This window comes from Pavona decussata, unplaced genomic scaffold (assembly GCF_977016875.1).
Source record: "Pavona decussata unplaced genomic scaffold, jaPavDecu1.1 SCAFFOLD_26, whole genome shotgun sequence".
In the NCBI taxonomy this organism is placed as follows: Eukaryota; Metazoa; Cnidaria; class Anthozoa; order Scleractinia; family Agariciidae; genus Pavona; species Pavona decussata.
Genome location: NW_028145449.1, coordinates 2,770,899 through 2,793,862, shown reverse-complemented (window position 1 = coordinate 2,793,862; position 22,964 = coordinate 2,770,899). Strand labels below are relative to the sequence as shown.

Sequence of the window (22,964 nt, the reverse complement as noted above, 5' to 3'; positions counted from 1 at the left end):
CCCCTGAAAACCTCCCAAGGTATAACAATGAACCGGTGTTTATCTTTAATTGGAATATGACGTGAAATCATCTAACCCTTAGAAGGGTTTTCAATTGGAGTGTATTAAAACCAAACCCAAAGTATTACTTTGGGCAATCCAGGATCACAGTAAACACAAACAGAGCAATGAACCAATCAGAACTCGAAGCAAATAAGTGTAACCGGCGCCAAGCGCGGGAAAACGCGTGCGAGCGAGGCACGATTGGTGTTGATTTTGCTTCTCATTGGTTGAGAAAATGGCGCGAAATTTTGCCAACCAAACACAGAGCGTAGTAAAGCAATAACAAAGTAAACGCGAATTACTTTCGACACTCAATTGAAAACCGCTTTGTTAAAAAATACATGGATCGGATAAAACCATATATTGTCATCAAACAACAGGCATTTGAGAGCGTGAAATGAAAGCAAAGCCGGCTTGTGCTTTGTTCGTCCGTTCCTTCATTCGTCATCCTCTTGAAATGCCTGAAATGTGTTATGAGGATACGCGTAGTTTCTTAATGCTATTGAATGGCATACATTTTCAAAATTATCACCCATACGGGGGCTCGTTCAAATAACTGAAAATATTCATTCTGATTTAGTTCATGGAAACTCTTGCCGAGAAGTAAACGTTAAAAGTGCTTTGAAAGATTTCCTCACCATGCCATGCGTAATAAATGATTTTGAATAAGACAGGTCATTGGTCTGGTAACTGAACAAGAATGATGCCTTTTTTATTCATTAAATGAAATTTTGTCCAATGAGTTACCAAAATAAGATAAGATAAAAAAAGATAAGAACGTTCTTTTTTTTTTTTAAAAGAACACTTTATTGAGTACTTCAGAACAGTACATTTCATTAATTATATTACTATATGACACTACATTATAAAACAAAAAAAGAAGCATACTTAACAATAGTTACCTTCACAACAAACTAGCTACACAACTTACAATACAGCTAACAACGGTACTAACAATTATATCGTTAGTTGCTATACGATACTAATTACTTACAATACTTACATACTTACAATACGGTACTAACGATGTTTACAATAGTTATGATGATTTTAAAACTACAAACTTAAGCAACAAATTACACAATTACACATTACTTGCTCGCACATGGCAGCCTTGCAAAGCAATATAGCAAAAAAAAATGAAATAAAATTAAAAGGCTCAAAGACTTATTTGCAACTTAGATTTGTGTTTTTACAATTTCAAGTTGACTCTTTAATATAGCACAATAGGCTTCCCAGATATACTCTTCTTCTCTTCGTGACGCAGTATAGATGTAGTATTTGGCAATAATTAAACAGAGGTTCAAGCCAAGACGACGAGAGATATCTCTAGTGAATCCGCATATTATTTCTTGTTCTGATAAGGTGATTGAATTTAGGGTTTTTCCCTTCCACCAGAGGGAAGATTGAGTCCAAAACGTCTGCACAAAAGGGCAAGTTACGAAAAGGTGTTTCAATGTTTGTTTCTCGTTACAATAATAATAACAATAATAAAAACGTTCAGCTTCAGCTCCAAAATTAGACGTTCTTCCAAAAAAAGGACAACAACAAAGAGTCTAAGACATCTGAATGTAATGGTAACACAACACAGCTCAGCGGTATGGCCAGTACCTTACGCATGCGCAAAGCTATATCACCCGGGCAGTAGCAGCTGCAATCTCGTCCACGGGGCTGCGTTCCTTTTGGTCAGCACAGCACCAAGGAACCAAAAAGGACGTATGGCCGCCGCTAGCCTAAAATGCACGCGGGCTCTGGGGACGAGATTGTACCAGCCGTGGAAAACTGTTTCGGCCGCATTCATTAGGCGCATGCGTGAGGAACCATTTTTTTGTAATCATTTATTTACTTGCAATACTACAGTACAGTACTTGCGTTACTATATTACTTGAATACCACAGTACTTACAATACTACAGTACTTGCTTTACTACATTACTTACAATACTACGGTATTTACAAAAACTACAGTACTTACAATACTACATTACTTACAATACTACGGTACTTACAATACAACGATTACTTACAATACTACAGTACTTACATTACTACGATACGACGTTACTTACAATACTACAGTACTTGCAATACTACATTACTTACAATACCACATTCCTTACAATACGAACATTTGCCAGGGAGCTGTACTAATGTGACCATTGCATTTATATGGTTTATTGGCAGGTAAAATTCTCTCCAATACTGCATGGCAGTGACAGGATTTTAAACCAAAAAAATCCTCGTGACCCAGGGTAACAACACTGCGTCTCTTGCCCCTTAAGTTTTCTGTTTACCTAAAACCTGAATGACTGGCTTGCAGTTCGTCAATGCCCTGACTTTTTCTATGAGAATGAATTTCAGCATGACCAAGTTAAACTTGCTATCCATTTCATTCCCATGAAGTTTGAAAGGGTGAATGAACCATAACTTGTTTTTCGGGAAATAGACAAACCAGAAAAACCTGCTATCTGTCACTCGAGGATCGCTCCGTCTGACATCGCCTGGGATGTAGTACCCGGAAAGTCTGCCAATATTTTCGTTTCGTTCCAGGAAGCGAATTATAGTTGGTATCGCAATTTCCAGGAAAACCTTTCGGTCGTAAAACGTCCCCGAAAGAATTGAAAATGCTTTAGCATGCTTTCGAGGAATGTACAATATATCAGAGCGACCGCTGAAGCACCGCAGGCTTCCGTTACTGTTCTTTGAAAGAGTACTTAGATGATATTTCACATTTAGTTTCTTCGCTCCTAAGTTCATGTTCGCTACATCTTCGCAAGCTCTTCGGCAGTTATTCAGCCCGTACGGAGAGATCCACCAGTACCAATTCGTGCTCGCAGGTTCGTAAACCGGAGTGGAACCGAACGAAAACGACGACTCCCAAATCTTATCCCGGTCAAAATCCGGGAAATTCCAGTAATTTAATATGACGTCGTCGCTGATGTAGAAATAACCTCTATATCCCGGATGTTCCCGTATTGCTCTTCCGAGGCACTCGTATCCCAGAAGTCCTCTGTAGATGTTAACTGTGAGAATTCCAGGTCGGGATGTGTTATGAGGCGGCCCGCAAAATAATAAATGAGGAAAGGCAGGTCTGTAAAGTGCACTTAAATGAGGTATACTGTCATAAAATGGATAGTTGTAGACAATCACAAGTAAAATGTCTTTAAACGCATCTTTTAAACAAGGACTGCCGTCTTCCTTTTTAGTATGGCTAATACCAGTGGAGGGAACAGTATTTACAGAGTGCTGATCGCGAAGTTTGTCCGTGATTAGGTTTCTGGTGCAGTTGTAGCCTTGAAATAAAGAAACAGAAGAACAGTTCAAATCCTGTATGTGTGCAATCTCTATCCCCTTATTCTGCTGCCTTATTGCACAACTAATGCTATGTGTAAGTGAACCATTCAGGAAAGCCAGCTAAGCCACACATTTACCCACTTTGGCGATCGTCTTCCTTCGTGTTAGCCTTCCACGCAGACGTTCTTAGAGGTTCGTGGCGGAACCCCTGAGAACGTTTGCGTTAGAGGCTAACTCCATGTATGGATCAAACAGATATATTGTTAGGGGAAGAAAATATATTGTTAGCGGAAGAAAGATGCTAGTCACAACTAGGACTTTTAGAAAAAGGGTAGCTTTTGTCCTATCTGCTAAACTGCAAAACGAGTACTAGACCGGGGTCATTGTGTTATGTTCTTGGGCAAGACACTTATTAACTCGCTCATTGCCTTTCCTCCCAGAGTATAAATGGCGTACTGACGTACTGTTTAACTCGGCTTGTAAATGGTAAACAACCCAAATCAAGGCGGGATGGAAAATAAAATGAAGAGCGAGATGATCCAGGATGAATTAACTTCCACAGCTTCAAGTAGGGTGTCCTCTACGCTCTAGCTGGGACGCGGGGAAGGATTGCGATATATGTATGTCTTTGGTGGTATCAGGCAGCCAAAATTCGCTACCTCAGTAATCTAATGCTATGTCAAACGCGATTGGAACATAGCTCACTGTCACGGGACCGCGGGACGGGACCCAAAGAAACGGCGGGAAGTGGGATTGGAATAGAGAGGCCCTCTCGGTTTTTTCCTTTTACAAAAATAGGTACCGCGGCATTGCTTACACGTGGGTAGTGCTGTGCACGCGCTGCGGATCTTTTTTTTTTTTGCGGACACTCACTCACTCACTGTTACATGCCTGACGACATAGTGGGTAGAGCACTATACAGTGCACTGCCCACAAATCGCGTAGGTGTGCTCAGAAAAGATTGGAATGGACTACTGCTGACTTTATGCTGTTGCCCTATACACGTAGATCGAGCCCTTACTTGAACAAATAGTCAAGATAACGATAGCCATGGCGCACACAAGATAAAACTGGCAACGCTTTGATAACAGGCCGTGTATTGACATGCAGCATTTTTTGGCGACCGTGACGCGAACCGAGCCAACCTGTGGGCAAAAACGAAGCCAAAAATTAAGGATAATAAATACCTCTTACTAACCGAGTTCGAAATCCGTACTGTTAAGTTACGCACCGAGATTTTTCCCGCTGATTTATGGCCCAAGAATGAAGCGCGCGGGCCATGAATCAACGGAAAAAACGAGGATCCGTAATTAACTTTACAGTACGGACCGAGAAAACGAGGTTACTAAGACATTTATTATATCGCTGAGCTTAATCGGGCAGGTGGGAAAGGGAACTATTTAAAGTTTAGCGGACCGTACAGTGAAATACGGCCCGCAAAATTGACCAATCACACCCCGCACACTTACTAAGAGATATACACTCTTTTTTATATAAAGAAATTTGTTTTTCGGTCCAGGCTGACTTTTCTTATTTTTCTGCCGATGTTAGGCTGAAAATATTCTTGTGAATATTTAACAATTATTCACCAAAGTGGAGGTGAATAGTGATAGACCGAGCCGAGCCAAGCCGAGCCGCGACGCGGCGAGGTAAATATCCATCACTTTCACTGACACTGAGGTGAATAATTGTTTTAGTATATACCACACAAGCTGAGTAAGAAGTGGACCAAAAATTACTTTATTTTTTTTACAATATACCGACAAATGGTGGGAAATTTTAAAACCTCGCGTGCCCGGCTCGCGGTATGCGATTTCTTATGGTAGAGAGTTCCGTCTCGCTTTCTTGCGGACAAATAAAACTTCTGGACGCACTTGTTTAGTTGCTACGTGTCTTTTCTTCAATCGTTGTGTAAAATTTGTCTTGTTGTTGAACTATGCCGCAAATGAAGATGTTTCATTGTTACGTTGTAATTATAGTGCTCGACAGTTTTCGTGAATGCATTGTATTTTTATTTTTCGCCTTAGAATATGAAGTTTGAAAGATTAAATAACTTAGCATGCAATGCCGTCAAACCAAACTTTGTTGCCAGTTTTTGTATTTTTTGTAATAGCCGTCTCTTTTATCGAACATTTTCCTCTTAAGTGACTGTGGCGTAGCGGGAAGCCAACTTGTTTCTCTTCGGCTGCTCGGTGGTGAGTAGTACTTGGCTAATCACTTCCGAGCTAGCCAATCAGCGCACGCGAAAAGCACTATTCACTTGTGTGGTATATACTAACCTTAAACAATAGTGTATGGCATACATATATATTGGATCTACCGTTCATCGAACTGTCATTAGCATCGAACATTTGGCTAGTCAGGTTTTTATCGTTTTATTGGCTAGTTTTGTCGTTTAAAGAAAGGAAGAATTTTATATATGGTTTAGTTAAAAACATATAATTGTATCGAATTTACACTGTTTTCAACACACAAAAAATATATTCTTAAATTATATTCTTTTCAAAATCTCAGCCGCGGGTTAACTTTTTTCTTAAAATATATTTAACATTTCGCAAATTTCAGCCTCGATATTCTTATAATATAAATTCTTATAAAAAGATAAGAGTGTTATAAAATACCTTATTCCCAAGCAGGATGCTTGGTTAAACCTTTGTTAGGAAGACGAAGAACTAATCAAAAATGCGTTCTTTGACACTCGTTTCGAATTCGCGTAATTTTAATGCAAGAAACACATGCTTCATTTGCGCCTCAATTAACACCGTTGCTACGATGAATCACGCAAACTACAATACTTCCTGGTATGGTTCCTTAAAAAAACGAATAAAAAAATTCCTAATGAGTTTTTCATGATTTTTTCGAATCAGCGAAAGCGCGTTTACACTTCCTGCTTTAAATCTAATTTTTTGTCCCCCATAACGACAAATTTTCCTCCCCCAAGAACTGTGCACGAACGCCAGTCGACGTGTAAGCTAGCTGGCATTTCAGCCAGATATTGCTGTAACCCCTAGATACAGATTAACCGCGCTAAAAATCATCGCTGGTTTAATTTACACAAACGATTTGAAACTGCAACTTAAGCGCGGAAAAAAGTCGCATAAAAAAATTGCACTAGTGTGAACGACCATTAACGATTCAAATTTCGATAATTTAAACTTTGAAAATTATCCGTTGGTCCATTGTTTTGTCGGCAATAGGTAGCAGTGGGGAGTGGGGAATTATCGAGTTTGGATTCGAGTTCGAGTTTGAGTTGGACTTTGAGTTGGACTTCCTGAAAAAGTCGATAATATCGATTTGTCACACCATCTGGGGCTGATATTCTTTCTGTGTCCTCTTATGGTTGGTTCTTTACATCTCCCTGTATTTCCTCCTGATAAAATCAATTCATGTAGTCAAAAAATAACGGTATATTTTGCTTTTTGTATTTTTATAGTAGCACAATCCCGATTCCAACTCGAACTTCAACTCGAAGTCCAACTCGAAGTCCCGAACTCGAAGTCCAACTCGAACTCGAACTCGAATCCAAACCGGCTCGATGATTCGGGATCCCCGTAATAAAAATGTCATAGAAATCTAAGAAGGCAAACTACACAATCAACTGCAGTACGTCGAGTCAGAGTGTAACCACTATCAATATTTACACGCCAAATCTTAACGACTCTCATCGCTCTCGACAAACAAAAACGAAATATTCGCCTTTGATCTCTCTTTTCAACGCTGCCGAGATTTTAATTATCAATAAAAACTCTCGAGACTGTAAATAGTCAAAGTATCTACAGTACCTTAATACCCTCCAGGTTGTTTTGTGGTCGTGATTTCATGAAGCCTCTTCAAATTAAAGGTTATTTTCAAGCTCTCTTGTAATCAAAGGAAACCTGCTGTATCAAATCACAGGCCTACAGGTGGCAAAGTGCCTGCGTCGAACAGCATGTAGGGATTTGGGTGGTTCATTGTTCATTCATTCATTCATTCATTCATTCATTCATTCATTCATTCATTCATTCATTCATTCATTCATTCATTCATTCATTCATTCATTCATTCATTCATTCATCCACTCATTCATTCGTCCATTCGTTCATTCATTCATTCATTCGTTCGTTCGTTCGTTCGTTCTTTCTTTCTTTCTTTCTTTCTTTCTTTCTTTCTTTCTTTCTTTCTTTCTTTCGCTCGTTCGTTTGTTCGTTTGTCCGTTTGTCCGTTTGTTCGTCCATTCGTTCATTCGTTCATTCGTTCATTTGTTCATTCATTCATTCGTTCATTCGTTCATTCGTTCATTCGTTCATTCGTTCATTCGTTCATTCGTTCATTCGTTCATTCGTTCATTCGTTCATTCATTCATTCATTCATTCATTCATTCATTCATTCATTCATTCATTCATTCATTCATTCATTCATTCATTCATTCATATTCGTTCGTTCGTTCGTTCGTTCGTTCGTTCATTCATTGTTTTCATATTGAAGCCCTTCTTTGCTCTCAGCTTTCATTTATTTTTTATTTAAACATTGAAAATTTTATTCTCCTTTATTGATCCCAACTAAAGAGTATCTTTCTGATGACATGATCTGTAGTTTTGCCCATCAGATTTTATCGCCAGGTGGCCTTAAGGTTACCCGGTACCTCCAGAGGTGTCTCGCGTTCAAGCGATGTAGCGTGTCCGGTTTAAACTGTAGATACCTGAACCCTTATATCAAATTAAAGCTTATAGAGCTGGCTATCCAACTAAACCATTACCAAGAATTTTGAAATAAAATTAATTGCCGAATTTTTAGCGCTGTTTTCTTGAATAAATTTTTTTCACTTGGAGGAGCCACTTCAAAGAGCTAAAACTCAAAACTATAAAGGAATTTGTTCGTTTGCCTTCAAATTTGGACAGTAGCTAGTTTAACAACATAAACAACAAAAACTTGTCTGCGAATTTTTGCTTTCCAAATATTTTTTCTCCGATAGCGATTTTTGTACGATTGCTCCACATTTTTTCCATCCTATTTGGAAAATGCTTTATAACTTTTCACTGCGATTGAATATGGCAAAACGCAGACACGTTTGTTTAGCGCTTTGGGTCCGGAAACTGAGGAGCAAATTAAATTAGCAAAAAACAAAATTCGCTCTGACTTGTAGCTTTAAAAAGGTGATTCGGACGCTCGCAATTAGAGGTCGTGAAAAATTCGACAATTCATTTTATTTCAAAATTCTTGGTATGGTTTGATAGTCAGCTCTATATAAGCTTTAATTTGATATAGGGGCTTAGGTATCTACAGTTTAAACTGGACGCGCTAGATCGCTTAAACGCGAGACACCTCTGAAGGTATCGGGTAACCTTAAATAAGTCCATTGTTAATTGTACGGAGATTTTCCCTGAAAAATCAGTACCAACAGTCTTTAAAAACGGATTTTAAAAAATACGTATCGCCACTAAAAGTTATCGAGGCTTTCGACCGATAAGCGGCCAAAATGGCTGAGTTAATCAACAGTGGTCTTCGCGCGCTAATCGCAGCAGAATTAGAATCGATTCTGCATTCAGGATTGAGCTTGTCATTAGACATATAAAGCAGGTGAATTCACAAAAAATAAAATGGAGTTAAAATGATTGACGAAACGACTGACAGATGACATGTTTCACAAAACAACACTTGAAAATGTCACGCTAAGGTAAACTGGAGAATTTACTTTCGATTCTTCATGAAAATTGCGTTTGAACAGAATGTCGTAAAATCCCGATTATAAGCCCTGGGCTTACACTACATCGTAAGGGGTTTTGGGTAGGCTCATCTCCAGAGTGGCTTACATTTAGGAGGGCTTATAAGCAGAATAAAAAGAATGTTTCAAAAAAAGCTGATTACAAAACGTCCTTTATTTCACAACAAGACTAAATTCGAAACGCCAACTTTAACTGTAACCGAAACATAACAAAACAAGTTCAGACTTTGATCTCAGGAAATAGAAATCATTGTTCCGTACTCTACTTGTTTTGTCTTTTCTATGAATGTGATTTTATTAGGCAACAAGTCAAAGAAGGGGTGGGGGGCTTTTATGAGCGATACCTTTTTCGGGGTGGGGGGGGGGGGGGATAGAGAGTTCATAAAGATGGGCCTATATACGGAAGTTAGGGTCTTACAACCGAGGATAGGATAGGATAGGATAGGATAGGATAGGATAGGATAGGATAGGATAGGATAGGATAGGATAGGATAGGATAGGATAGGATGGGATAGGATAGGATAGGATAAGATAGGATAGGATAGGAGATAGGATAGGATAGGATAGGATAGAATAGGATAGGATAGGATAGGATAGGATAGGATAGGACAGGATAGGATAGGATAGGATAACTTTATTTATACACGGTTTTTCCATCAGCTACTTAGATTATTATTATTAACTAACTATCTATCTACCTAACTAGGATTATAAAAAGTTAAAAATAAATAAAACAAAGCTAAACAATAAATGCCTCTTTTCTTGGAGGCCTTGTTTAAAAATCTTACTTACAACTGTGACGTCTCGAAAAATTTAGTCTTAAAATCATTCAAGGAAGTTGGCTAGCCGTAATTCTATTGGCAAACTGTTCCACAACTGAGCTCCACTGTATGAGAAACTTTTCTTTAAATAATCAGTGCGCGGTTGTTGGAAGAGTTAGCGTGTTTTTAATGATAAGAATTCAAATTATAGCGAAAAAAAAAAGCTTGATCTTTTAAAATATTCTGGTGTCATTCCTTCTCCCAGACGAGGCTTATAACTGGAATAAAAGTTTTGTTTACAAATAGATGGAGGGGGGCTTATATAAGCGGCGGAGCTTATCAACCGGGGATTTTATCGTACACTGACTTATTTTACGCAACAACAAAAATCCACGATCTTAAAAATGAAGGAAATGTATTTAGAAAGTGATTTTCTGGATCGAGGTAATATTTTAAACTTTATGTTTTAAATTGTTTATAGTTACCCTAGTTGCTGAACGTTTCTTTCTGGCAAGCCTTTTAGCGTGTACCAAGTCGTTCGGGTCTCTGGTATTGCGCGTAGTTGGACGCCACACAAGCCAACTACGCAAAATACCGGAGACGCGGAAACGACTTGAATGAAACACTCTGCTAGCAGGGTAGTTTACAGTATGTTGATCTATGGATTTGAGTTTTTACAGATCAAATCTGGGGAAGGATAACGACGATGGAAAGCGCAATTGGCGTAAGTTTTCAGCTAAAAATTCTCTTTAAATTTTACCCGAGAGAAGAAAAATATCACTGCTCTGATAGAAGTCTTTACCGTTTCTCAAAATCGATATTATTTTACAAGCGGTAAATATGGGTTTGGTTTTTTTTTTGTTATTGTACCGAGATCCTTTTATACAGCCGACTAAGCGACGAGAAATCCTCAGTTCAAGTTCAAATGCAACTTGGAAAAGACGATTGATCATCATGATGTACTTTCTGGGTTCATTATTTTCCTATACTAAGCACCAATTAAGCCGGTTGCGTCATTTCGTCTCGCTGTACATGCATAGGACGGCTGCCAAATGCATCAGGTTGTGTTAATTACGACCGGAGAAATCATACTTTTTAGCAATAGTCAGTAGAATCATGATACGTTTCGTGCCGGCTTCGGTTAAAACCATTTTTCTTTTGCAAAATATGGAGGAACCGTTGTTTATTATATTTCCAATATTGTTTGTCTTTAACCGCAACTATATATAGTCAAGAGTGAACCTTCCTTTTTCCATGTCGTCGAGGCCGACTTCTTTCTTTCTTTCTTTCTTTCTTTCTTTCTTTCTTTCTTTCTTTCTTCCTTCCTTTCTTTCTTTCTTCCTTTCTTTCTTTCTTTCTTTCTTTCTTTCTTTCTTTCTTTCTTTCTTTCTTTCTTTCTTTCTTTTCTTTTCCGTTGGACATCACATGAGTGTGTTTACCGCCTTGACAATTAATATTTCCCATTCTTCAAATTCTCAAGTGGTCAGTTTTGCAACAAATTGGGCAATGTGTATCTTATCATCGATATACAAATGTCTTTTGTTTCTCGAGCTCTCTTCTTTTCAATTCCCTCGAATTATAGAGCCACGGAAGTTGAAATTTACCATGGTTAAGCCATCCATCGGTGGTGCGCTTCTCCGCGAAAGAATCGCCTTCACTGCTTGCCTAAACTTAGGAAGTCTCCACGCATAGATGAAAGGATCGATTAAGAACTTGAGAAACAAAGTTGTGTCGATCACAACATTAGCCATTGTGGCCTTCACCCTGGCTTCATATGTTTCCGGGCCGCAGTAAAGTGTAATATACCACATTATGGTCACTGGAGTAATGAAAACGAGGAGACATGTTGTGAGAAGTAGGCTAACCACAGTAAAATGTTTCAGGTCCCTTTGCCGACGCTGCTCTGTTGCGTCCGCGATTCGAAAATCCTGACTTATGACGTCTCCGTGAGAGGGTGTAAATCGTGAAACTTGGCGTCTATATGAAACATGCAGTGCGATGTAGGCGAATAGAATGAGAACGTGGATAAGCGAGAGGTTGAGATATACATCTATTTTTTGAAAAATCTTCTCCGGAACGCCCATGAGAAGCGAGGTCGAGAACAATAGAGAATAAGCCCAGATCCCGCATACACAAATTACCACTCTTTTCCCCGTAACGAGCTGTTTGTGTCGATGCGGGAACGAAATTGCAATCAATTGAGTCCAGGATAGGAACAGTATCGTTAAAAAAGACACGTTCATTGTCACGCTGGAAAGAATTCCTGCCGCTTTTAAAATCTTGTTGTACTGTTCCCTTGTAATTGTGTCTTTGTACACTTCGAAATAGAAGTAGGCAAAGAGTGGATCGACTGTAATGCCAGTGAGGAAATCAGCTAATGCTAGCCCTGTGATAAAAATGGTGGGTGGTTGGCGAAATGTTCTGAAAGGATCTTGATACAGAGCGACCAGTAGGATGCCATTTGCGAGGGTCGTCAGAACTGCCAAGACGGACAGATAAATGGCGGACAACAAGCAAATTACGAGAAACTGATCCCAAAGAGGTACATTGGCGCCGTTTCTTCTGCCGCTCAGGATAGCTGCAGATTCGTTTAACGAAAAGTTCATCTCGAAAATACTATAGAATCTCCTCAAATTGATCAGGATAGTTCACGGCAAAATCCACTAAAAATTAAATGTGGCGTAAAAATATCTTGAAAAGCTCGACCGGAAAACATAGCCATTTCGCTGAGCTGGGGCGCCTTTAGAAGTGAGTAGCTTTGAAATGATAGGTATTATTCAACATTTAAACCATGACAATAGACTGTTCAAATATGGCCTAAATCGTTTACGTCAATTGAGGATTTCTTTTCCGTTCAAGCCGGCAAGTCAGCAAATACCATGGCAAGCTTTATTTGTTTCTTAGTCACGTTCAGGTGACATTTGAAATTTGCTTGACGTCAAAGCGGTGATAACTATTAAACTCCATTTATAAGGCTGTAGTCATTATGTCTGAATTTATCTTTGCAATTTTCGTATTCAATTTTCACCCAAGCCTTCGCCAAAACTGAGGACATGCCACTCTTAGCGTTTCAGTCTGAAAAGCAGTTTCTGTTTTAAAAATTGCACGTTTGTTTAGGAAGGATTCATCTCTGCGTTCAAATCGTTTTTTATTTTTTTATTTTACGTTTTGAAACGTGCACATGTGAACCGAAAAGCGTTCATGTTATTGATTGGCAGCTCTGCGTTAGGCCAATGACGTATATGCGTACACTTGACATGAATTGAGCCCGCCTTATTGAAACCTATGACCATGTTTACACTGAGTTCTAAGCAAGGTTACTTCACACAATAAGTTGCCCTCCGTATTGTCGGCAGCCCATAAGGGTTTGAAACAGACTCGTACCCAGTCGCTATTTACGTGTTTTGTGGGGTGAGAAGATTGGATACGAGGATGGGTTTGAAACCAACTTCCCTTAAAATGAAATTCTGGAATCCACGGCGAACGCCAAAAAAAAAAAAAAAAAAAAAAAAATTGCGGCTGTATATTTTACCACAATTTTGCGAACCTTCCCACTAAACCCATAAAAAAGGCTCTTTTTTTGACAAATTCGTCCCTGTACTAACAACATCGTATATGCTAAGTTTGAACTTTTAAAACTTTTCTGTACGTTTTAATGAGCGTTGTTAGGGTTGTCTTATGCTAAGAATTATGGGTAACTGTACCAGCCGCCATCTTTCTTTCTTGCGGTGGACACAATGGAAAGAAAATAATTATAATGGTGTAAAAATAGTTACGTCTTCTTGTTTGGGAACCCAATTCCATTGAGTTTAATGCATACCCTGAGTCAGCGGCCATAGGCTGTATTTATCTCTGCGAGAAAGTAACTCAAGAACTCACCTGGGAGAGCTACAAGAGGGACGGCATGTGAGCAAAAAACAAAACAAAACAAAACAAAACAAAACAAACAAAAGAGCCAAAGTAGATTAGGGAACGGCCCCAAAAGGCTCGTTCACTCCAATTCGGTTCTTTGCAGCGTTCGCTGGACCTTTTTAGAAGGGAATTACTGACAGTCTTGCGAGCGATTGATTTCCATTCGTCTCTTTTAGGACACAATCACACGGCAACTGTTCAGCCTGGTCGGAGAGGGAATTGGGGGTGGAGGAGGAGGGGCGAGGCTCTGAGAATTAATTTGCTTTTGGTTCTAAAACGCTCTATACGGCCAAATTCCTTCTTAGTAATAAGGAGCAATCTGATTCCCCTTCCCCTTGTTTTCTCTTGGATTGGTTGATTGACAAATTAAAATATCATATTAAAAGTAAGTCTAGGATAATTTACCGTGTTTCCAAGTAGTTATAAACAACTGTTATGCTATGTTATGTTATTATAATGCGTTCTTGCTTAAGGAAGGATAAATAATTTAGCACTTAACATCCATCAGGTTAATAAACCTGCATTAAACTAAGCTACTTTCATTATTACTAGTGAGTAATATAACGATCGGTTTTTATTCTGGGTGAAATTTGTTGTCTTGCTGATTTTCTCGCTGTTGTGTTCTTTTGCCCTGGAAAAATTTTTACTAACGACCGTGAGAATTCAGCCGGAGCTTGGGGACGAGTTGTGGACTCTTTTCTGTGCATGTAAATCTCTGGCGCCATATTGAAAAGTGTACTCTGCATATTCAGTTTATTCACACAAAAATTGAAAAATGCCACCTCACTTTAGGGCTGTCGACAACGCCGTTGAGAAAGTTGGGAAGGTGAGGGAATACGTAGACAATGGTTTGGGTGTTACGCTTGATGTAGCACTAGATTTGGAAGAGGTTTGCAAGGAAAGCGAGCAAGTTAAAGAGCTTGAAGACACCATGCTACAATACATCGCGATGAATCGTGAGATGGAGCAGTGGGTCAAAGCTGTGGATCTTGCTAAGACAGAGTTTAATCGACAATATGATGCTTCTAGGTGAGTTAATAGATGTGTAGCAGGAGTTTACTGGGGTGATTATAGAATGCATGGTCCATTTGGATCCACGGCAACAATCTTAGCTTAGTTTTGCACATGTCATCGCACGAAAGGTGCTGCTGTTTAATTTGAGATATATTAATTTCGATTTCCCTGTGAAATTTTACTTATCCGAAGACAAGAAAATAAGCGTGGTGTCCATATGATCGCAAACGATCGCGGCGATCGCAGATTGCGAACAATAGCAATTGATCACAAAGAGTGTGCTTCCATCGCAAAGGATCGCAGACAGAGTCGAGTAACGCCTACGCATGCGGAGTGCCACATTCCAAAAACAGAGAAAATTTTGTTTATTTCTTTGTTTGTTTGTTTGTTTACCAAGGGGTTGGTTTGCTAAAGCCTTTGGGTATTCTTCATATATACATTGTACATGTTGGCTGTCAAAATTTCCCCAGAGGTTCCACTGTATGGTTCTACAATGGCCATTTAATTTGCGGAAAGAGTTTACTAGTTGTTCTTGAGAAGTGGGTGAACTGGCCTTCCACATACAATAAAAGTACTCAGTTGCAGTATGCAAACCACTACCTGCGAGCAGAGGACCTTCGATCTTCCTCTTCCCGACTTATCTAGGAAGATGGAAGGGCCTCTGCTCACAGTGTAGCAAACCACATGCATTTGTAAAAAGAACTTTTTGGGACTAAGTTGGAGTATCATTTAGACATTTCAAATTCAGACCTGTCCCCTCCCCCCCTTACACCCCACCCCTAATCCAAATCAGTTTTGCTCAATTTCAGGCTACCAGCATTTACTTTGAGGGAGGAGGGGGGGGGGGGGGGGGCGATGGGGTGTTCCGAACGGACAGTGAATTGTGTAGTAATAAATTGTAATGTTCTCAACGAGATGGTGTGTTTTAATGAGGATACTGCTAATTTTTGAAGGAGGGTTCCCACCTGTTTTCAACTGCTTATTGCCTCCAGTGGCTGTCATTTTCAAACTTTACTTGAAGTGGCTGCATGGTTTTAGCCTGAAGGGTGCCCAGGAACTGTCCCACTTATGTCTAAAATTAATTTTGTTAAAAATTGACCTTACTGAATATTTTGAAATTTGATAGCAGTTTTGCCTTTTGAATGCCAAATTGTCTATAAATCAAGAAACTTCCCATTCCTCCTCATGGATGGTTTGTTTTTTTTTGCATCCCTCCCCCCCTGCCTAACAAACCCTCAGGAATTTTCTTTTATAGACACGTCAATCCAAATCGCTTTTTTATTTTGTGTTATTCATGGGGAAATAGAAATTATTTTAAGCATTTTAAATAGTTTAATGGTATTTTGAGAACTCACAGGATATTTTTGTTAACACAATATAGTTCATCTACATGTAGCATCAGATAGAGCACAAGTCAAGTTTTACTTTGTCATGATAATTATCTTTTAGTTGTCATGTTAAACAAATAAATTATATAAGCCATGTTTTGTAAATAGAACCAGAGTTACACTGCATGACACCAGGGGTGCTTACCATTTACGCTTGCAACAGATGATGAATAACATGCAAAATGTACAGTTGTATGAACATCAGCTGTAAATCCCAAAAGGAGTAATAAAAATGCAACACTTTGACCAGAAGCCCATAATTTCAGAAGTACTCCAAATGGAATGATGCGTACCATTTGATTTTCCAACTGGAATTTCCGGGTTTTCCATGTAAATGGTAAGCACACCAGGACTACTAGATATTAGAACAATGTACAAAAGCCCTGGAAAACAAAGTAATGTCTGTTTGTTATCTCCTATAGTGATGATATCCCAAACATTGAACACATCTTCAAAGAGAAACTCAATTCTCTAGAATCCAGTAATAGAGATTCTGACTTGGAAGGCCACCTTAAGGTTAAAGAATTCAGAGAAAAGGTTTGGAATATTCACCATGAAGGACAACCAATGCCTAGTGCAAATGCAGAGCCACTTGGTGATGAAGACATTGTTATGTCACAGGTGAGGAAAAAAAGAAGGCTACATTACCATACATGTAATGTAGCATTGCCTACAGTGCAGGCCAGAATTAAGTAAACTAGGCAGATGCATTTTATACACAGCAAAAACACGTATGCGCCTATTTTTAGACTCATCTAAATGCGCACGTTTTTGTCATTGTTATTCATCGTGGTAAGTTCTCTTTGTGTGGTATTGTCAAATAAAACAAAAGAATTTGATGGGTTAACAATAAACACAAAATTAGCATTTTATGAAATCAGCTAGCGATAGCTATCATATTTCGAATCTTATTCGCTTTGTAAATCCTGGCGACTTTAAAAACAGTTCCTAGCCGATATTGAATATTCAGCGTATGTCATAGAAAACATAAATCTAAGCTAATTAGTCGAATACTACTTGTTCGAAATCAAAGTACTCTATGCGCAAACTCGTGAATGGAATAGGTGAGTGTAATGATACATGTATTTCGGATTATGCCTAAAGTTATTATAAAAATTACACACGCACATTGTGACTCAAAAGCTAAAGGTAAAGAAAAGTCTAAGTCAAAACTGAGGGGCAAAAATCTTTTCGAAAAATCTTTATTGACTAGGAAATAAAGTTGTATCAAAGTTCATGTTAACCCAGGATTAGCTTAATCGAGCTTTGAACAACAGGGCCCTGCTCAACGAAGAGCTTGCTTGCATTGCCTTTTGCTTTATTGTTGTTGATGATTTGTCCATGGGCATCTCTCTCAAAATGTACTAGCAGCCAGTCTCACGATTACTGTGCATTTGGCTACATTTAACTCAAGCAACTGTGACGGCCATGACAACGCCTCAAAACGATAGGTTTAATGAGCAAAACCAATGACTCTGCCCATGTGTTTTAAATATTGGTACATTTCTTGACATCTTCTGCAAAATAAAAACATGAAATGACCAAATTCAAGGTTTTGTGGAGAATGTGAACACATTATGGTGAATTTTTCATTTTCTTTCTTTACTTGAATGCCACTCTTACTGATTTGGATTCAGGATAGTTCGCCATTTTTGTCCAAGTTGAGTGAGTTGAAATAATTATTGGAAGCAGCAAAAATTAAATGAAGTTATACTTTCAAGTGATGTTGTCTTCATCAATCGCTACTTAAGTTCCGTAATTAGGAAGAATTAGGAAACTCCAAAGTCTATTTCCTGCATTTTAAAGTAAAAAAAGTCATGGAATTGCAGAGAGAAAAAAATATAGTCTTGTTCTCCTATGAAAGTCTGTAATTTAATGCTCTTGACCTCCCCTCATTGACTTCAGTCAGGTGTGCTCCATTAAACCAGCATTGAAATACTGAGAACATCCCTCTCGATGTTGGAGGAAAGACGAAAGAGTAGCGACAAGGCGTGAATTGGAAAGGATTGGAAATAATAAAAACCACCCAAATCAAATTTTTACTACAAAGCCAAATACTAGCTACAGCAATAAACTGAGATCAACACCAGGACCAGTAGCAATACTAAGGTCAAGAACCAAAAGACATGCAAAGACATGCAAACTATTTTATGGCACAGGCAGCAAGGCTCCTTTGTTTATGATTGTGTATTTTTAATTTTAGATCCATTTACGTGAATCCATTGTACCTACAGTGTATATATTTATTTTTAAGATGGATGAATAAAGCTTATTATTTTTTATTATTATTACTCAGCCCTAGAATATACACTGACTCTTTTAAATTGTTCTTAGGTTCCTGAGGTTCAAACAAAATGCCCGCTAACATTAAAGGAGATGGTTAAGCCTATGAAAAGTAAAGTTTGCGGCCATAACTATGACCATGATGCCATCATGCAGCACGTTGACAGAGGCCGCGGCAGAGCCAAGTGCCCTGTGTGTGCACAACCCCTTTCCAAACAAGACCTTGAGCACAATACGGTGTTGGAACATTCAATCAAGCGTAAAAACAGAAGGAAGTGAAGAGTATAGTTTGTTGTCGAGAAAAAAGGTTATTGTTGTTTATTGTGGTAGATACAATAACAATAAGTGTATTATTGTTTGTCTCATGTAGTCACTTTGGTGACATTTCGACTGCTTACTTGCTAGTCTTCGTCAGGCGATTGTGATATAAATGATGCCGCGTAACCAGTCGACCTCATCGCCTTATGAAGACTAGCAGCAAGCAGTCGAAACGTCGCGATTTACATCTCAAAGTGACTACATCGTGAGACAAACGATAATACACTTTAAATTGTTATAGTTTGTTATATTTTAATATTCATCAGAGTATAGATTTCAAGAGTTTGAATTAGAATCTTGCGTTATGACTTACAATAGATTTTGAGTTGTGTTTCTTTGTCCAGCATCTGGAAAATTTATGTGAATAGTGAAACTTTGTATTCTGGTAAGATAAAATGAAACAGCTGGAATGCAGAAAGCACTCCTTCCAATCAGATCCTCCCCTGCTGTAGCGACTTTATGGAGCCCCACTGTATTTAGTCCCCCATCCCCCTCCACCCCTGTAAAATGAAATTGTTGCAATTAAAGAAATAAATTAACATTGAATAAGATTGTGTTTCCTTGCTGAAGTTTCAACTGTAGATTCAACTTGGTGACATACTACCAGAGGAATACTTTCAAAATAATAATAATAATAATAATAATAATAATAAAGTGAAAATTAAAGTTAATAGCCGACGTTTCAGCGTCATTGCCTGCTTATGTCTCAAGAAATCATTAATAATAATGACAATGACAATGACAATAACAATGACAATGACAATGACAATGACAATGACAATGATAATGATAATGATAATGATAATGATAATGATAATAATAATAATAATAATAATAATAATAATAATTTACATTTATATAGTGCAAACCTCTATATGGATATATTCAGTTGCACTTCACGATATTGTTGAAATAGAATTATGTTAAGAGCAACTAAGAACACAAAAAACTATTAAAAACTACAAGCCCATACAATCAAGGCAGCGATTGCCTAGTCAATAAACTAGGTAAAAGACAAGACATGAATAATGATATTATGTCCAGAAGTGCACGCTGATGACGTTCATGAACTGTATGATAGACATCACAAGGTGTCCCTTAACCTTAATTCTTACTAAAACACAAATAATTCTGTCAAACATGAAGTCATATGAAAACGACAAAAAGGTCTGTTTTAAATGAAGTACCCAAATTCAGGGTTAGGTGCATTTCTGGACAGAAGTGGACTTGTATGCTAATGTTTAACTTCTCTCTTGAAACGAGCGTCTTCCCAGGGATTTGGAAACATGGTAAAGTATAAACTGCTCTGTTGTAAGCAAGTAATGGCACTGACTGTAAGGACTACAGTGTGTGGTCTAATCACTGTTCTCCCTGTTCCCTGTTAGTAAGATCCTTGAAGCCGAAGGGGCCTTGGAGGCCTTGCATCGACAGCTGTATGGCTCTTTGTCTGAGTCTAAACTGCTCACCCAAATTCAATTCGGTTTTCACTCAAAATTGTCAACTGGAACTCCTTCGGCCATTTTACGGACAGCGTCCTGGAGAGCCTTGATCACAGTCGTATGACCGGTGTGACTTTCCGACGATCTCGTAAAGGCTTTCGATACCGTTGATCATGGGCATCTTGTAAGAAAACCCAAGTCTGTTGGTACCCACCCGGCACCCAAGTCATAAAATGGTTTGCTTCTTACCTGGAAAGTTGGCATCAAGTTACATCTCTGTAACGTCGCGCAGGCGTACTGCGAAGGAGCATCGGCCGCTCCTATTTTTGATATACATAAATAAATGATCAGCCCAACTGCTTGGAGTACTTTGAAGTTGGCAAACGATACTGTGAGATAATATAGTTGGAATTACTGCCAAGAAATTAAATCGCATGTAAATGCTGAGCTTGACAATTTAGCTGAAAGGTTGGATAGCAGTTACCTGACTTTAAACACTTTGAAATCAAAGTTCGTACTGTTTGGCAGCAGTCGTAAGTTACAAACTTGTTGAGTTGCCAAGCTTTGGGGAGGTTAAGCAACGACGATGGCAACGGCAACGAAAACATCACCTGAAAAAATGTCTATTTCATTTGTACTACTTCGCGATTATTTCAATTCGCTCAACTGTTACAAAAATGGCGAACTACCCAGGAAGCAAAGTGGTAGGCGTGTCGTACAAGTTAAGAAAGAAAATGAAAAATTCACCGCCGTACTTTCACGTTCTCCACAAAAGCTTAAATGTGGTCATTTCACGTTGTTGTTTTGCAGAGGAAGGCAAAGAAATGTACCAAAATGTAAAACACAAGTGCAGAGCGATTGTTTTTGCTCATTAAACCAATTGTTTCGCGGCGTTGTCGTTGCCGTCGCCGTCGTCGTTGCTTAAGCTCCCGAATGCCTTGACGTGGACTCTACACAAATGGGCGATTTACAGATCATGCAAAGTAAGCAAAAGTTATTCTTGATTTGCCCGCGTGACTGGCCAACTTTGTCCCAACGCCGTCTTGTATACAAATGCACAATCACTATTAAATTTATTATTATCGGTGACATCCATTGCTAAAATACCCGGAAAGGGAAGGAAAAGTGCTGACATAGTTTAATATATATTTAAATTTACCGGTAATGGGGACATGACAGTAAATTGTCTTCTGAGCTGATCGTTCTTGAAAACTGAAATCACCATTAGCTAGCAATATTGTTCGGTTGTTTTTAATGACACAATGATTCCATTCTCGCTTGTTGGTTATGAGATGATGATCTATTTGTCGTGGAATGATTTTTAATTGAGGCCCGGACTGAAGCGGAAATCCAGCGGAACCTACTTAGGCGTTTGTGAGAGCATAATCCTACACGAAAACAAGGCGCTAAAAGGAACTAGTTTTACTACGTAGGTCACCGGAAGGCACAAACTATGTATAATGTTATCCTTCATAGATGCGCACGCAATCAAATATTTTCACGATTCTTATAATTGACCAAGTCCCGTATTTCCTATTGGTTTCATCAAGATCAGGCTGTCAACATGTTATGCCAACCATACATGTACTTCAGTTAATGTCAATGCACACCTATCAATTAAGGACGGTGCCACTATTAAAGAAGTATTTTTGCGCGGTTTATGACTGTGCGGGAAAAGCAGATCTTAGCAAGGGCTATTGAAATCCAAAAAGAAAATTGGGGGTAACTGCGCATTTTTTAGAGAATTAAGCAACAATTATTCTAGCAAAACAGTAAAATACTAAGAAATGTATAGCGTTGTTTTCCAAATAGAAGCTTAGATAAATGAATGGTTCTCTAAATTTTCTTTTTGGATACCAAGAACACTTGTTACAGTAAGTTCTGATTTCTCCGCATAGTTTATCCCTGTATTAGTAGGCACCACCCCGCATAGGAAGCCGAGTATCTCGAGATGCGCAGATCTTACAAGATCTTAACAAAAGATCTTAACAAAAGTAGGCAGTCCTTAAGCGGGCCGATTTGGCCAATTTGACAAAGGTTATGGGTAAGCGAACGAAAATCGGCCGAGTTTATAAAAATCTGTGGCCGCAGTGTCAAAGAGTTTTGGGATCAAGCCAATTTTCACCTCTCGCTGCACCAACAGAAAAAGAACTCCGCTGACAAAGTGTAACGTGTAAATTTGCCCATGCGACTAAACCTACTGATCGGGGACGATAAATTGCCTGGGTAAATTGGTATACGTGTAAATTAGCTTTTACGCTTTTCAACTATGGGGCGCCATTTATGACAAAATGATATGAATATAACTACATAGAGAACAACTTACTGTATTCGTACCAGACCAAAATTACAAGGGTCATGATAAAAATTAAGGTGTTATAAAACTGACATTAAAATACATTATGAACGAAAATATTTACGTTATGAAACAAAACATATATATATGTTATGAACGTAATAATATCTATTGACAATTTGACGAGTTGTTCCAGTCGTGACGTCATTAATTTCCGCTGTACTCTAAGAGACAGTCAATGGCCTGTTTGCGGTCCCGGAGAGGAGTTGAATATATTTAGAATTCTGCCCAAAAGATTTAGCAAACCATTCCATGGAAGTTGAAAGATGACAATTGTCTTTATATATATTCAAAAATAGTATTTTCAATTGAATGACTTATGATTCACGTAGTTCCACTACTGATGGGGTTTACCCCTAATTTACGTGCCTGCGATTTGTCAGCGGGAGATACCCTATCTGCAACAACTCCAGAAAGATGGCTCGAATTTTGAGAAAACTTGGAAAGGTTTTTGCGT

At 38.6% G+C, this 22,964-nt stretch overlaps 3 protein-coding genes across 5 annotated transcripts; 1 reads left to right on the top strand and 2 right to left on the bottom strand.

Moving 5' to 3' along the window:
* Positions 1-842: 842 nt before the first annotated feature.
* Positions 843-7,461, bottom strand: LOC146485529 (uncharacterized). Of its 2 annotated transcripts, none has more exons than XM_085103487.1 (3): positions 7,118-7,461; positions 4,357-4,480; positions 843-3,334 (listed from the first exon to the last, which is right to left on the bottom strand). In XM_085103487.1, the coding sequence occupies exons 1-3, from the start codon at positions 7,154-7,156 to the stop codon at positions 2,319-2,321; spliced, it is 1,179 nt and encodes a 392-aa protein (XP_084959613.1). In that variant the 5' UTR covers positions 7,157-7,461; the 3' UTR covers positions 843-2,318. The 2 variants fall into 2 exon arrangements, with proteins under 2 accessions (XP_084959613.1, XP_084959614.1); XM_085103488.1 differs by lacking the exon at positions 7,118-7,461 and adding an exon at positions 5,957-5,995.
* A 3,220-nt stretch (positions 7,462-10,681) lies between these two features.
* Positions 10,682-13,083, bottom strand: LOC146485528 (melanopsin-like). The gene has a single exon (XM_085103299.1). The coding sequence runs from the start codon at positions 12,401-12,403 to the stop codon at positions 11,360-11,362; it is 1,044 nt and encodes a 347-aa protein (XP_084959425.1). The 5' UTR covers positions 12,404-13,083; the 3' UTR covers positions 10,682-11,359.
* A 1,335-nt stretch (positions 13,084-14,418) lies between these two features.
* Positions 14,419-19,271, top strand: LOC146485527 (E3 SUMO-protein ligase NSE2-like). Of its 2 annotated transcripts, XM_085103298.1 has the most exons (4): positions 14,430-14,738; positions 16,534-16,732; positions 18,446-18,707; positions 18,923-19,269. In XM_085103298.1, exons 1-3 carry the CDS (start codon positions 14,485-14,487, stop codon positions 18,671-18,673), a joined length of 681 nt encoding a protein of 226 aa, XP_084959424.1. In that variant the 5' UTR covers positions 14,430-14,484; the 3' UTR covers positions 18,674-18,707; positions 18,923-19,269. The 2 variants fall into 2 exon arrangements, with proteins under 2 accessions (XP_084959423.1, XP_084959424.1); XM_085103297.1 differs by having other exon boundaries at positions 14,419-14,738; positions 18,446-19,271.
* Positions 19,272-22,964: the final 3,693 nt, after the last annotated feature.